The 13,212-nt window shown below is 32.5% G+C and overlaps 1 protein-coding gene across 2 annotated transcripts in view; it reads left to right on the top strand.

Moving 5' to 3' along the window:
• KCNH7 (potassium voltage-gated channel subfamily H member 7) overlaps positions 1-13,212 on the top strand; it is a 475,179-nt gene that overhangs the window by 409,754 nt on the left and 52,213 nt on the right. Inside the window, exon 9 of one of the 2 annotated variants that reach the window (XM_023217328.2) lies at positions 11,329-11,528. In XM_023217328.2, the coding sequence (XP_023073096.1) occupies positions 11,329-11,528 (200 nt within the window). Of the gene's footprint in view, positions 1-11,328; positions 11,618-13,212 lie in introns of those variants that run through there. The other variant, XM_023217329.2, reaches the window with a different exon arrangement.

Raw genomic sequence — 13,212 nt, 5'->3', positions numbered from 1 at the left:
ATATACATATATAATATATAATACATTATATATTATATATACATATATATAATATATAATATAGATGCATGCAACATACTCATACCTATTTATACATAATATACATGTAATTTTCCCCTGTCATTGACTAAAAATTTCTTTTCCTTTGACATTATGTCAAGATCTAAGTGACTGGTCAATGTCATGAGCATCATTCGTAACAGATATTCTTTGGAATTAAAAAACTTTGTTAAAAGATGTTTTAATATTAACATGTATATTTTAATAACACCGTGGAACCACTGAAGGTGAACTTGCTGTTTCCAGGCAGCAATTAGCAAAAGCATAAAAGCATGATGGATTTTTATTTTCATTTTTTTATCTTATTTTTAAAAATAATTTCAACTTTTATTTTAGATTCAGGGAGTATGTGTGCAGGTTTGTTACATAGGTATATTGTGTGATGCTGAAGTTTGGGGTACGAATGATTCCCATCCACCCAGATCGTGCTCATAGTAGCCAATAGGTAGTTTTTCAGTCATTTCCCCCGTCCCTTTATCTCACTCTACTAGTCCCACATGTGTATTGTTCTCATCTTTATGTCCATGTGTACATAATGCTTAGCCTCCACTTAGAAGTGAGAACATGTGGTGGTTGGTTTTCTGTTCCTATATTAATTCACTTAGGATAATGGCCTACAGCTGCATCCATGTTGCTGCAAAGGACATACTTTTTTTTTCTTTTTTATGGCTGTATAATAGTTCATATTGTATACGTACTACATTTTATTTATCCAGTTTACGGTTGATGGGCATCTAGGTTGATTCCATTTCTTCTTCAATGTGAATACGGCTGCAATAAACATATAAGTACATGTGTCTTTTTGGTAGAACGATTTATTTTTCTTCAGGTGTATACCCAGTAATGGAATTGACAGGTCGAATGATAATTCTGTTTTAAGTTGTTTGAGAAACCTCTAAACTGCATTCCACAGTTGCTGGACTAATCTATATTTCCCTCAAGCAATGATAAATGCTTATATTCCCTAATATAAGCATTCCATTTTCTCCACAGCCTCACCATCATCTGTTATCCAGATGGTATTTCCTAGGTTTTCTTCTAGGATTCTTACGGTTTGAGGCCTTACATTCCAATCTTAAATCCATCTTGATTTAATTTTTGTAGATGGTGAAAGATAGGGGTCCAGCTCAACACTTCTGCATATGGCTAGCCAGCTGTCTCAGCACCATTTATTGAATAGGGCATCCTTTATACATTGCTTATTTTTGTCAACTTTGTTGAAGATCACATGACTGTAGGTGTGCAGTTTTATTTCTGGGTTTTCTATTCCATTCCATTGGTCTATATGTCTGTTTTTGCACCAGTACCATGCTGTTTTGGTTACTGTGGCCTTATAGTATAGTTTGAAGTTGGGTAATGTGATGCTTCCAGCTTTGTGCTTTTTGTTTAGGATTGCTTTGGCTATTCAGGCTCTGTTTCACTTTCTATAAATTTCATAGTAATTCTTTTTTCTAATTCTGTGGAAAATGACATTGGTAGTTTGATAGCATTGGTAGCATTGAATCTATAAATTGCTTTGAGGAGTATGGCCATTTTAACAATATTGCCTCTTTCAATTCATGGGCATGGAATGTTTGTCCATTTGTTTGTGTCATCTGTGGTTTCTTTCAGCAGTGTTTTGTAGGTCTCCTTGTAGACATCTTTCATCTCCTTGGTTAGATGTATTCCTAGCTATTTTATTTTTTGACTATTGTAAATGTGATTGCATTCTTGATTTGGAACATTATTGGTGCATGGAAATGCTACTAATTTTTGTACATTGATTCTGTATCTTGAAACTTTACTGAAGACATTTATCATTTCTAGGATCTTTTTGGTTGTTTATAGGAATAGAATAATATTATCAGCAAAGAGAGATAATTTGACTTCTTCTTTTCCTATTTGGAGGCCTTTTATTTCTGTATCTTGCCTGCTTGTTCTAGCTAGGACTTCCAGTGCTATGTTGAATAGGAGTGGTGAGAGGCATCCTTATGTTGCTCCTGCTTAATGGGAATGCTTCCAGCTTTTTCCCATTCATGATATTGGCTGTGGGTTTGCGATAGATTGCTTTTATTATTTTGAAGTATGATCTTTCAATGCCTAGTTTGTTGAGGGTTTTTAATCAGGAAAATTTTGGATTTTAAGCATGGTTTATTTCTAAAGATTCAAAAAGAACATCATCTTTAGAATGCATAGAAAGTTGAAAATAGATCCTGATAGTTGATTTTTAAATGTCAACATGAAAATAAAATGTGCTTAGATAAATCCCTATTAATGAAATGCAAATAAATTCACCAAGTTTATTGTCTACTTTATATCCAATATACTTTTCATAAGTTTTTATTTTAGTAGCATTTGTGTAAGCAAATAACATTACATTTCAATAACTATTAAGACATTCTACAAATTCAGTCCAAGTCTAGGCTGCAAACACAGAAGTGGCATTGTACCCAGAAAGAAATAGAAGTTGGATCTCCTAGAATAAAGTAGAAATATGTATTCCAGAGAGACTGAACACAGAGCAAACACAGTTCCAACCATTTTGTGATTACAACTACTAGTAAACACTTTATAGGGGTCATCTGCTTTAGTGGCATAGGTATCAAACAAGGAAAAATTTGGTCTTAATTAAACACGTATATAGCAGAAATATCTTTTTAAGAAAATAGAACCTGTATTTTGAAACTTAGAATTTTTAAGAAAGACTTTTAAAAATGTACTTGTATAGCCAGTTCACCACTTAGTAATCCACACTCCTTGTGAGGATTAAGTAAAATACATAGTGCTATTTATCATGTGGATTTTTTAAAATTGAAGATAGCTCAGTTCTTTACTTGCTCTACACCTAATCTCCATTCTCTCAATCAGGGAATTTTAGGCAGTTTTCTTCCTTTGTCCTTCTTTCCTTCCTTTCTTCTTCCCTTCCTGTTTTTCTTTTTTAATATAGCACTAGACTGTTTCTGTTAATATATTAAGAATGATACGTGTTTTCTGCAGATGAATTGTATCTTTTAAGAAAAAAGAAAACGCTCTAATCAAATTGGTTATAGTAGGATACACCCACATTCCACATACCATCATTTATTTGAATATAAGACTTGGTTCTATACACCTTAATCCAAATGGGATTATGTAAGGCTTTATGGCATGCAGGAAATACTTTATAGGTACTCCTGGAGAACCGCACCATGACCTATTATGTCATAAATAAAGAAAAGAGTAAAATTAAGACTTGAAATTTGGCAATAATAAGAATACTGAAATTTATGTACCCATTTGATGTATATAGGTGTATCTGCACATGATATTCTCAGTTCAATCTAACTATATTCTAAAATGATATGGTTTTATCTATGCCCATATTCCTCAGACCTTTCAGTGGCCTTATTTCAGCCTGAAAAAATAGAATAACAAAAAATGTGATTAAAAAAATGTGTATGTGCTAATTACAACTATTGTGGTTATCAGGTTGAACTTTCTCAGCATCCTGAGTTTAACTCTAAACTTAATTCTAAAAGAAAAATTTGAAGCCAAGTTGTAGAAAACAAGGCAATCAGCCTTCTATCTTATAGCAATATAATTTAAGGAAACTAAAAATAAAACATTAAATGCAAATAGTAAATATCTAATGCATATAGATTGTTACATGCATTTTGTAAAGCTGCTGTTCACAAAGACAGTTTTTGTAATGCTGACCATGTACAGACTACAGTAACCAGATAATACATTTTAAAAGTGTGTATAACTCAAAATAAAAAAGGAAGACTGTGAAGTCATTAAATAATTGTAAATGTAAGTGATGCTCATATGTTTATACCTGTTTTATAACATATAGCATAATTTTATATTTTAAATATTATAAATAACATGTATATATTTAATTTAAAAAAACACATACGCCAGAAAAATAAAGGCAAATGTACTCCATTTCTGACCTGCTTGACAAACATCTTGATTGGGAGAATTTCTTATTTTTGTAGCATGTAAAAAAAAAGTTACTGGAGTTCTGCTTCCAGTTATGATGGAGTTACTAAAACCTTACTCTCCTTCTATTAAAAACAAACAGAAAACTGATCAAAATATATAAGACAATTGTTTTCAGGCACTGGAAAATTAACAGGGAAGTTTGATCCCTGAAAGAAGGAAAGCAAACAATATGGGCCACATGTTTTCTTGACTTTTTGTCTGGAGGCACTTTCTGGATCACAGTGAACACAGAAGAGAGAAATAACCTAAGCAGACCCCAGCAGTCTTACAGAGTTAAGAAAACAAGATCAGAGGTCATGGAGGCTAAGGTACTGCAATTTGCAAGACAGACAAGTGGAGAAGTAGTTATGGAAAAGAAAAGCCCCAGAAACCTACCTAGGTATCCTTTTGAGTCTTCTGATGAATACTAAGTCACAAATGCATGGGATAAAACTCCCCAAAATCCGGCAAAGAAATACCAGAAACACTATAAGCTAAACAATTTCCAGAGCTCACATAGATGTGGGAGATTTTCAAATTTCAGCCAGCAGAATGGAAAACCCTTATTGAACATCCAGGGTATTTGGTAGAAATCTCAGGAAAAAAAAAAAAAAAAAAAAAAAAAAATAGTGCTGTAGTACCAGGGCTAATCTGTCCCAAAAAAAAGCTTAAACAGAAAGCTTCAAAAGGCACACGCTGATCCCCAAGTGGTTTAACTCTTGCAAGAACATCTAACTTCTTTTTAAGACAAAAAAAGTTACAAGCATTGAAGAAGTTTAAATTTATAGTGCCCAATATCTATTTAAAATTTGAGAGATAAGAAACAGAAAAATGTAATTCTTAATAGGAAAAAAAAAATCAAGTAAAATGGAACCAGAATCTACAAAGATGATGAAGGCAAGCAAAAAAAAAAAAAAAAAAATCTTTTTTTTAAAATAACAGCAGAAATTTTTTAATTTAAAAATAATGGTAGAATTTTTTCCAAAATTAATGAAAACTATAAACCACATATCCAAGAAGTCCAGTGAATCCCAAACAGGTTAAATATGTGTAAAACACACTGGTGCACATCATAATCAAATATTAAATGCTGCTGGAGAAAAAAAGACACATCATATACAAAGGAAAAAGATAATGTTGATAGATTTCTTATTAGAAATGATGAAAGCCAAAGACAAAGGAATAAAATTCTTACATTGCTGAAAGAAAACCAAAATCTGTCAACATAGGAATCTATGTTTAATTAAACTACTCTTCAAAAATGACAAAACCTGACATAATTCTTCATGAGCAGACTACAAGAAATGATAAAGTTCTTCAAGTGAAAGGAAAATTATACCAGATGAAAATTTGGATCAACACAAAAGAATGAAAAACTAGAAGTGGTAAATGTGTGAGTTAAAAAAAAGAAAAAAAAAAAAAAGACTTTTTCCTTATTTCTAAATGTCTTCAAAAATAATTGACTCCTTAAAGCAAAAAATAATGTCAATGAATATGCAGGTTTTATAACATATGTAGAAGGAGAAATTATGACAATGATAGTATCAAAAAGTGGGAAGAAGAAATAGAAATATATGTTGTTGTAAGGTTCCTACATCATTCATGACATGGTATTATGCTATTTAAAGTAGATGTTGACCAATTTAAAATGTATGTTATAAATCCTACAACTATAGCTAACAAGCCAACAGGAAAGACAAAATGGAATAATAACAAAATAACACATGTAAAATATTGTAGGAAATAAGTAAAAAAGGGAAACACCGAAAACAAATAGCAAGGTAGTATATTTAAACCCAAATATATCAATAATTGCATTAAATATAAATGATCTAAATGCTTTTGTTGAAATGGAGAAATTATCAGAGAGTATTTTAAAAAATAAGGTTCAACCATATGCTGTCTAAAGAAAACATACTTATAAAGAGTAAAAAAAAAATGAAAAACAATGTTCGTACAAATCCTAATCATAAGAAAATCTGAGGAACAGTATTAACTTCAGACAATGTAGTGGTATTAACTTTAGGACAAGTACTATTGCCAAAGATAAAATAGATAAATATAGCAATCCTAAATGTGTAGGTACTCAATTATAGAACTTTAAATTACATGAAGGAAAAACTGATGTAACTGAAAGGAAAAATGGACAAATTCACAAGACAAATTCATAATTATAGTTGGCAATGTTAACACTGCTCTTTCAGTGTTTTATAGAATAAACAGATCAAATGAATAAAAATATAGAAAACTTAAAGAATACTATCAACTAAACTTGGTATATTGACAATTATAGAATACCAGCAGAATACATGCCCTTTACTAGCATATATGAAACATTTACCAGTAGACAAGCCACATGCTGGGCTACAAAACAAGTCTCAATAAATTTGAAAATGCTAAAATCATACAAAGTATTTGTCTGATGATAGAGAAACCAGAAATCAACAATAAAAGAAGGAAGAGGAGAAGGACCAAGAAGATGAGGAGAAGGAGGAAGAGGGCAAGGAGACAAGGAGTAGGAGAAAAAACTGCTAGATGTTTAGAAAGTCCCCAGATGTTTGGAAATAGGTTCCAAATAACTCACAGTTCAAAGAAGAAATCACATGGAAAATTACAAACTATTTTTAACTTAATGAAAATGAAAACAAAGTGTATCAAAACTTGTATAGGGCACCTAAGGCATTTTTTAGAGATAAATCTATAGCTTTAAGTGTTTTTATTTTAAAAGGAGATCTAAAATCAAAAATCTAAGCTTGTATTTTAAGAAGCTAGTAAAAGGCAAGCAAATTAAAACCTAATACAACTGGCAGAAAAGAAATAATAGATATAAGAGCAGAAGGCAATAAAAATAGAAAACAAACAAGAGAGAAAGTTAATGGAAGTAATTTTTAAAATCAGTAAAACTGATAAGCCTCCAACTAGACCAAAAGAGAGAACATAAGTTACTGTCCTGTATGAAAGAAAGATAATAACACAAATCTTATGGACATTAAAAGGATAAGAAAAGAACATTATAAAGAACAATAAACTTGACAATTTAGATCAAATGATAAAATTATTTGAATTATACACATTACCAAAACTGAAACAAACAAAAATAACCCTGAATCATACAATAAAAATTGATAAATTGGATTTCATCAAAATTAATAACTTCTACACTTCAAAAAACACCATTAAGAAAAGGAATGGACAAATGGTATACTTGAAGAAAATATTTTCAATACCAAGATCAAAAAAGGACTTATATCCAGAATATATCAATAATTCTTACAAATCCATAATAAGAAGACAACTCAATTTAAAAATGGGTAAAGTATTTGAAAAGACAATTCACAAAATATACATGAATGACTAATAAAGACATGAAAAAAATGTTATTAATCATCAGGAAAATGAAAATTAAAACCCTAATGAGATATTACACATATACACTACAATGGTTAAAATTAAAGACTGACAAAACCAAATGCTGGAGAGGATATGGAACAACTAGTATTTTCATACATTGCTGGTAAGAATGTAAAATGATACAACTTTGAAAAACAGTTTGGCAGTTTCTTATAAAGTTAAACATACCACACAACTCAGCAATTCCACTCTTAGGTGTTTAAAAGAAATGAAAATATATGCCCACACAAAGACTTGTATACAAATGTTCATGGCAGTTTTATTCGTAATAGCCAAAAACTAGAAACAGCAAGGTTTCCATCAACAGGAGAAAAGATAAACAAACTGTGGTACAGCCATATGATGCAAATCAATTCAGCAATTAAAAAAAAAATTACTGATACACACAACAGAATGATTCTCAAAAACATGTTGAGCAAAAGAAGTCAGTCACAAATATACATAATGAATATGTACATTATGATTTCACTTACATAAAATCCTAGAAAATGCAAACTAATCTGTAATGACATAAAGGAGCTCAGTGGTTGTCTAAGGTCTGAAGTGAGTGGTTGCAAGCAGCCAAGGAACACAAGGAGACTTTTAGGGTGAAGCAAATGTTCTATATCATGATTGTGTTTACAGGGGTGTATATATTTGTCAAAACTAATTGAATTATACACTTAAAATAGATGCATCTTACATATAAATTAAAAATCAATAAAATGTATTTTATTAAGTTACAGAATTGTTTAAATTTATGTAGTAAGAACGCAGGTGTATTTGTCAACATGTTTCAGCTAATATTTTCTGACCAATCAAATGTATTAGTATGGTTACTATATCAGAATTAAGGTGTGGTGTGCTGAAGGAAGTTTTAAGATGCACCTTTTTATTTCTATAATACCTAAACTAAAGCAAACCATTTGGATGATAAAAGAACTCCCTATTTATGAAACTAAAAATATTGAGTTAAGGAGAGATGCCTAGATATCCATACTCTGTCAACTTGCTTTTGATTGATATTTTTGCCAGTTGGGCATCAACTAAATAATATGTACAGAATATAAGTATTTTATTCTTCTCTCTAGCTTATAACCTCTAGCTCCATTTCCTTCCTAAAAAATAGGAAAAAGATTAATGTCTTTATTTTAATTTAAAAAGTCATAATCACAGAATGTCCTAAAAATAGGTATCTCAGGTCACTTTTTGTCTTTTTTGTTTGTTTGTTTGTTTGTTTGTTTCTGAGATAAGGTCTCACTCTGTCACCCAGGCTGGAGTGCAGTGGCACGATCTTAGCTCACTGCAACCTGTACCTCCCCAGTTCAAACGATTCTCGTGCCTCAGCTTCCGGAATAGCTGGTACTACAGGCACACAGCAAGATACCTGGCTAATGTTTGTATTTATTGTAGAGATGGGGTTTTGCCATGTTGCCCAGACTGGGTTCGAACCCCTCAGCACAGGTGATCCACCTGCCTTGGCCTCCCAAAGTTCTGGGATTACAGGCGTGAGCCACTGCGCCCAACCATAAATTAGTCACTTATCTGTTCAACTATGTACTTATAATCTAGATATTTTTTCATCTTGACAGCTAGTGGGAAATGCTTGTTTATGACTTAAACTAACATTTTGGTTAATTTTGATGGTAGAGATAAAACTCTACCATCCAAATAACATCTAATTTGCTAAAATCTATTTAATACATAAGATTTTTTCCTTATCTTTCTTGATCATGTAATGGTTTAGGTAAAACATGTGTTTCTTGATCATGTGTGGTTTAGGTAAAAAAAAAAAAAAAAAAAATAGCATTGATTTCGTGCCCTCTGATTAAGCCTACTTCCTGAGCACGTGATAGGTATTTTGGAAACATAACATCACATGTGATTGTTTCCCCACTACATTTGGAATAAGTAAAGCATGTTTTTCACATGAATGTCCTTGGATCACAGGAATCAATTTCTGGCAAATATTGTTAATTATCTATTTAAAGAACGATTCATTTACTCAAAAACAATTTAGGCCCACCTTTTCTTCATGTAGAAGATACAATTCAAATATCTGCTCTACCTTACAGAGGATTAATGTCTCTTATACATGCCAATTCAGCCTCACTAGAGATCTCCTTTATTAGTCTGGATGTCCAGAGAAGCAGAACCAAAAGATAGATATTGGAAAGACATATGTGTTTGAATATAGATAAAGATATAAAGAGATTTATTAGATGAAATTGGCTCACATGGTTGTAGAGGCTGAAAATTCTCAAGATCTGTACTCAATCACTGGGTCTAGACCAGGGAGAGCCAATGATGTGGTTTCAGTCTGAGTCCGAGTGCAAAGTCCAAAAGCTGGAGAAGACTGATATTCAGCTCAGACAGTCAAGCAGAGAGTTCATTCTCCTTTACTTCCCCTTTTTCTTCTATTCAGGCCTTCAATAAGTTGGATATAGCCCACCCACAGTGGGGAGGACAAACTGCTTTACTTGTTTAGTGACCCAAATGCTAATCTCCTCTGCAAACCCCTCACAGACACACCCAGAATATTTGTGTAACCAAATATCCAGGCACACTGTGGCCCAGTCAAGTTGATATAAAATTAACCACCACATCTCCCCAACTTCCATCCCCTTAAATAGATAAAAACAAGGGGTCACTACTTTCCCTGGGACATTCTCTTACTTGGGATATCTATGGTACATAAGGATCTTGATAACCAAGCATGATAAGATAAGCGAACAAGGTGAGATGGAAAAGCAAGCAAGTGCCCAGGAAAACATTCTAGTTTAAAACATGGCCAGAATCTGGCCAAAGCCTACTTTGGAAATGATTAAGTGGTTTATAGAAGCAATTGTTTGTAAAATTGGTTTGAGGAAAAAAATATGTCGTTTGAATTTACTTTAATTAAACACTTCAAACTCTTTTGTTGTTGCTGTTTTCCCCACCCTGGTATATAGCTATTCCAGTGACTTAAACATATGTTGCCATATCTCTCAGTTTCTGATAGATACCCAAAGATCAACATTCAGATTTTATATCATGATATGACTTTCTGTACAGAGAATAGCATTTTTTTTAGGATTATTAGAAATGAATACAAATATAAAAAAGAGAGAAAGTGCTTAAAGAGCTTATTTTAAATCATGAAGATTTAGTGGAAGAAGCACCAATACAGATATTCTTCCTAAATGCTGATTATATAGCAAGGGATCTCATAGCAGTTTCTTCCCATAGATGAAGGAACAAAAATGTATTCTAGTTTTTCCCTACAAAAATGAAGCTATGTGAATTTTTCTAAACCAGAGATATGTTTCTTATGCAAAAATACTATGAAAATGAATTGGAATAGATTTAAAACTGTATACAAATTAACACTCCAAGGAAACTGGGTTTCTTAAAAGAATTTGTTATCCCTTAACAAACCTAATGTATTCAAAATAATCTCAAATCTAATAATAGATTTTTCTTCTACAAAGTTAGATTTGAGGCTGAGAGGCAGAAATAAGTCACAATTTAAAACTAATATGTTAACTACATTTCAAAAAGGGTTTTTAAATCCCTAAAAGACACTTTTGCCTCATATTTTTTTCAAGAAAATGTATTTATGGTGAGCCATGACATGCCTTCTTTTTCAAATGAAAGGGTTTATTTCAAATGCATTTCTCTCTAGTCAATGCTCCCAGCCACAAGCTGATATTATAAACAATGTGAGTTTTCACTTTCATTTAGAATCCATGATGAATTTGGATACTTTCCCTCTCCAGCTTTATCACTAAAATTATGAAATGTAAAGCAGTTTTAGTTTAACTTCTTTTTTTCCCCGTGATCCAATGGTAAATCCTCACTAGACTGAGATAATCAAAATCCTCGTGCTTGATACTCTAACAATATATAACATGCCTGTGTTTCCCCCATAACTTTGTTTTTTATCCAATCCAGCACTAATGTATGCAAGCATTTTTGGGAATGTATCTGCAATTATCCAAAGACTATACTCGGGAACTGCCAGGTACCACATGCAGATGCTGCGAGTAAAAGAATTCATTCGCTTTCACCAAATCCCCAACCCTCTGAGGCAACGTCTTGAAGAATATTTCCAGCACGCATGGACTTACACCAATGGCATTGACATGAACATGGTATGTATGTCTGTTTTCCAAAATGAAAGTGCCATGGGCATTATAGTGATAGCCAAAATGGAATAAAAGCCAGAATCACCAGCTTTGAACCCCTTGCTTTTGTTTTCTTCTCTCAGATGTGTATTTTCTCCCCTGGAGATAGTCTCTCATTCTCAATTCATGGCATTGCATGGTGCTATATCTAGTTATACTGTGTGGCAAAGGCATTATAACATGATGCAAACTGATATAACTGTGTGTAGTAGAGTTCCCACTTCTGGTGAGAGAGAGCATTGCTTTAGCTGGGACTTGGGTTTTTACTGCATGGCCTCATTGCCAACACCCCCCAAAAATAGTTGGATCCAGTTGCAATAAGGTTTGGCAAGTAAACAGTAATAATTATGATGCCCCCAAACAGAAATCCCAGGTTAACACACTTTAAAAGACAGGAAATTGAAAACTTATAGGAGAGGTCAGGGAGCTTAAGTATACATAAGCATTTTCTGATAGGAAGTTTCACACTTTTAAGAATTTTTTTTCTATATTTTAAATAATCTATGCTGTGCCCTTTTACACCTGGTTTAATGCATCTTTCCTCTCAAGAGGGAAATATGGATCCCTTCACATTTTTCCTTCACCTTTTAAGCAAATTCAACATCAACAATCACCTGTCATAACCTCCCTTCCTGTATCACTGCTCAAAACTTTTAATGATATTAATGAACACTTTTAATGATATTAATGTGGTCCAAAGACCTCTTTTTATTATTAGGAGAAGTGCCCACTTTCTTTTTGGCTATAAAGGCTGGTTGCTAAATAAATTATACAGCAAATCCAAATTCGATGATGTATCATAGAGCGCCAGAAAAAAGGAATAAAAATATGGTGGCTTCCCATATGGCTACTCCTCCACTGGGCAAGGACCCTGTTTCTAAGAATTTCTCAGAAAATAAAAGCACTCACATTTAATTATGTCAATTGCATGAAACAATTTTTGTGTAAGTGAGCCTGTGCAATTTAAAATGGTACTTTCTGTTTAACCAGTAATACTCTAATGAAGAAAGAAGGGTTCAAAATTAACAGGAATGGTGCAGAAAGCACCGCAAATATTACCCAATTTGAAAGTAATATTTATATATGGATAAGTTTATCATAGCTGTGTGTGATGTATTTGATTGAGAAGGATATGCCATGACAAAAATGTTAATTTGAAGAGCTAATCAAATGAGCACTTTTCACGCAAAACCCCATGAGTCATTTCTAATCATCCCAAAGTTCCTTGTGGAAAATTCATTTGTAAATTGATCCCCCAAAGGAACACTTTAATCTCACAAGAAAGAGCACCTACATGTTGATCACTTTTCTATATTTCCATCACTGTTATTGTTTAACAAAGGTGTCAGCATTCAAAATCTTTTGGGGACTCTCTGCTGCTGGGTTGGCTGAAGCAGTGTCAAGAATTTTTAATCAAAACACATCACTCATTTTTTGTTGTTCCATACGGCCAGATTATTTCAAATACAGCACCAAAACAATTATTTTACCCCCCTCCATGTAACTCTAGTTTTGTGACCTTTTTTTTGTGATAAAGTCTATTTTGTGACAACTATTTACCTTTCATTGTTTGACTCTATTACCTATGAATATGGTTTATATACCACTTGCCTATTTACAATGTACTTATGAAAGATTTATCTCTTTCCTG

Source organism: Piliocolobus tephrosceles, chromosome 11 (assembly GCF_002776525.5).
Source record: "Piliocolobus tephrosceles isolate RC106 chromosome 11, ASM277652v3, whole genome shotgun sequence".
NCBI lineage: Eukaryota > Metazoa > Chordata > Mammalia > Primates > Cercopithecidae > Piliocolobus > Piliocolobus tephrosceles.
This window is presented reverse-complemented; position numbering and strand designations above follow the sequence as displayed.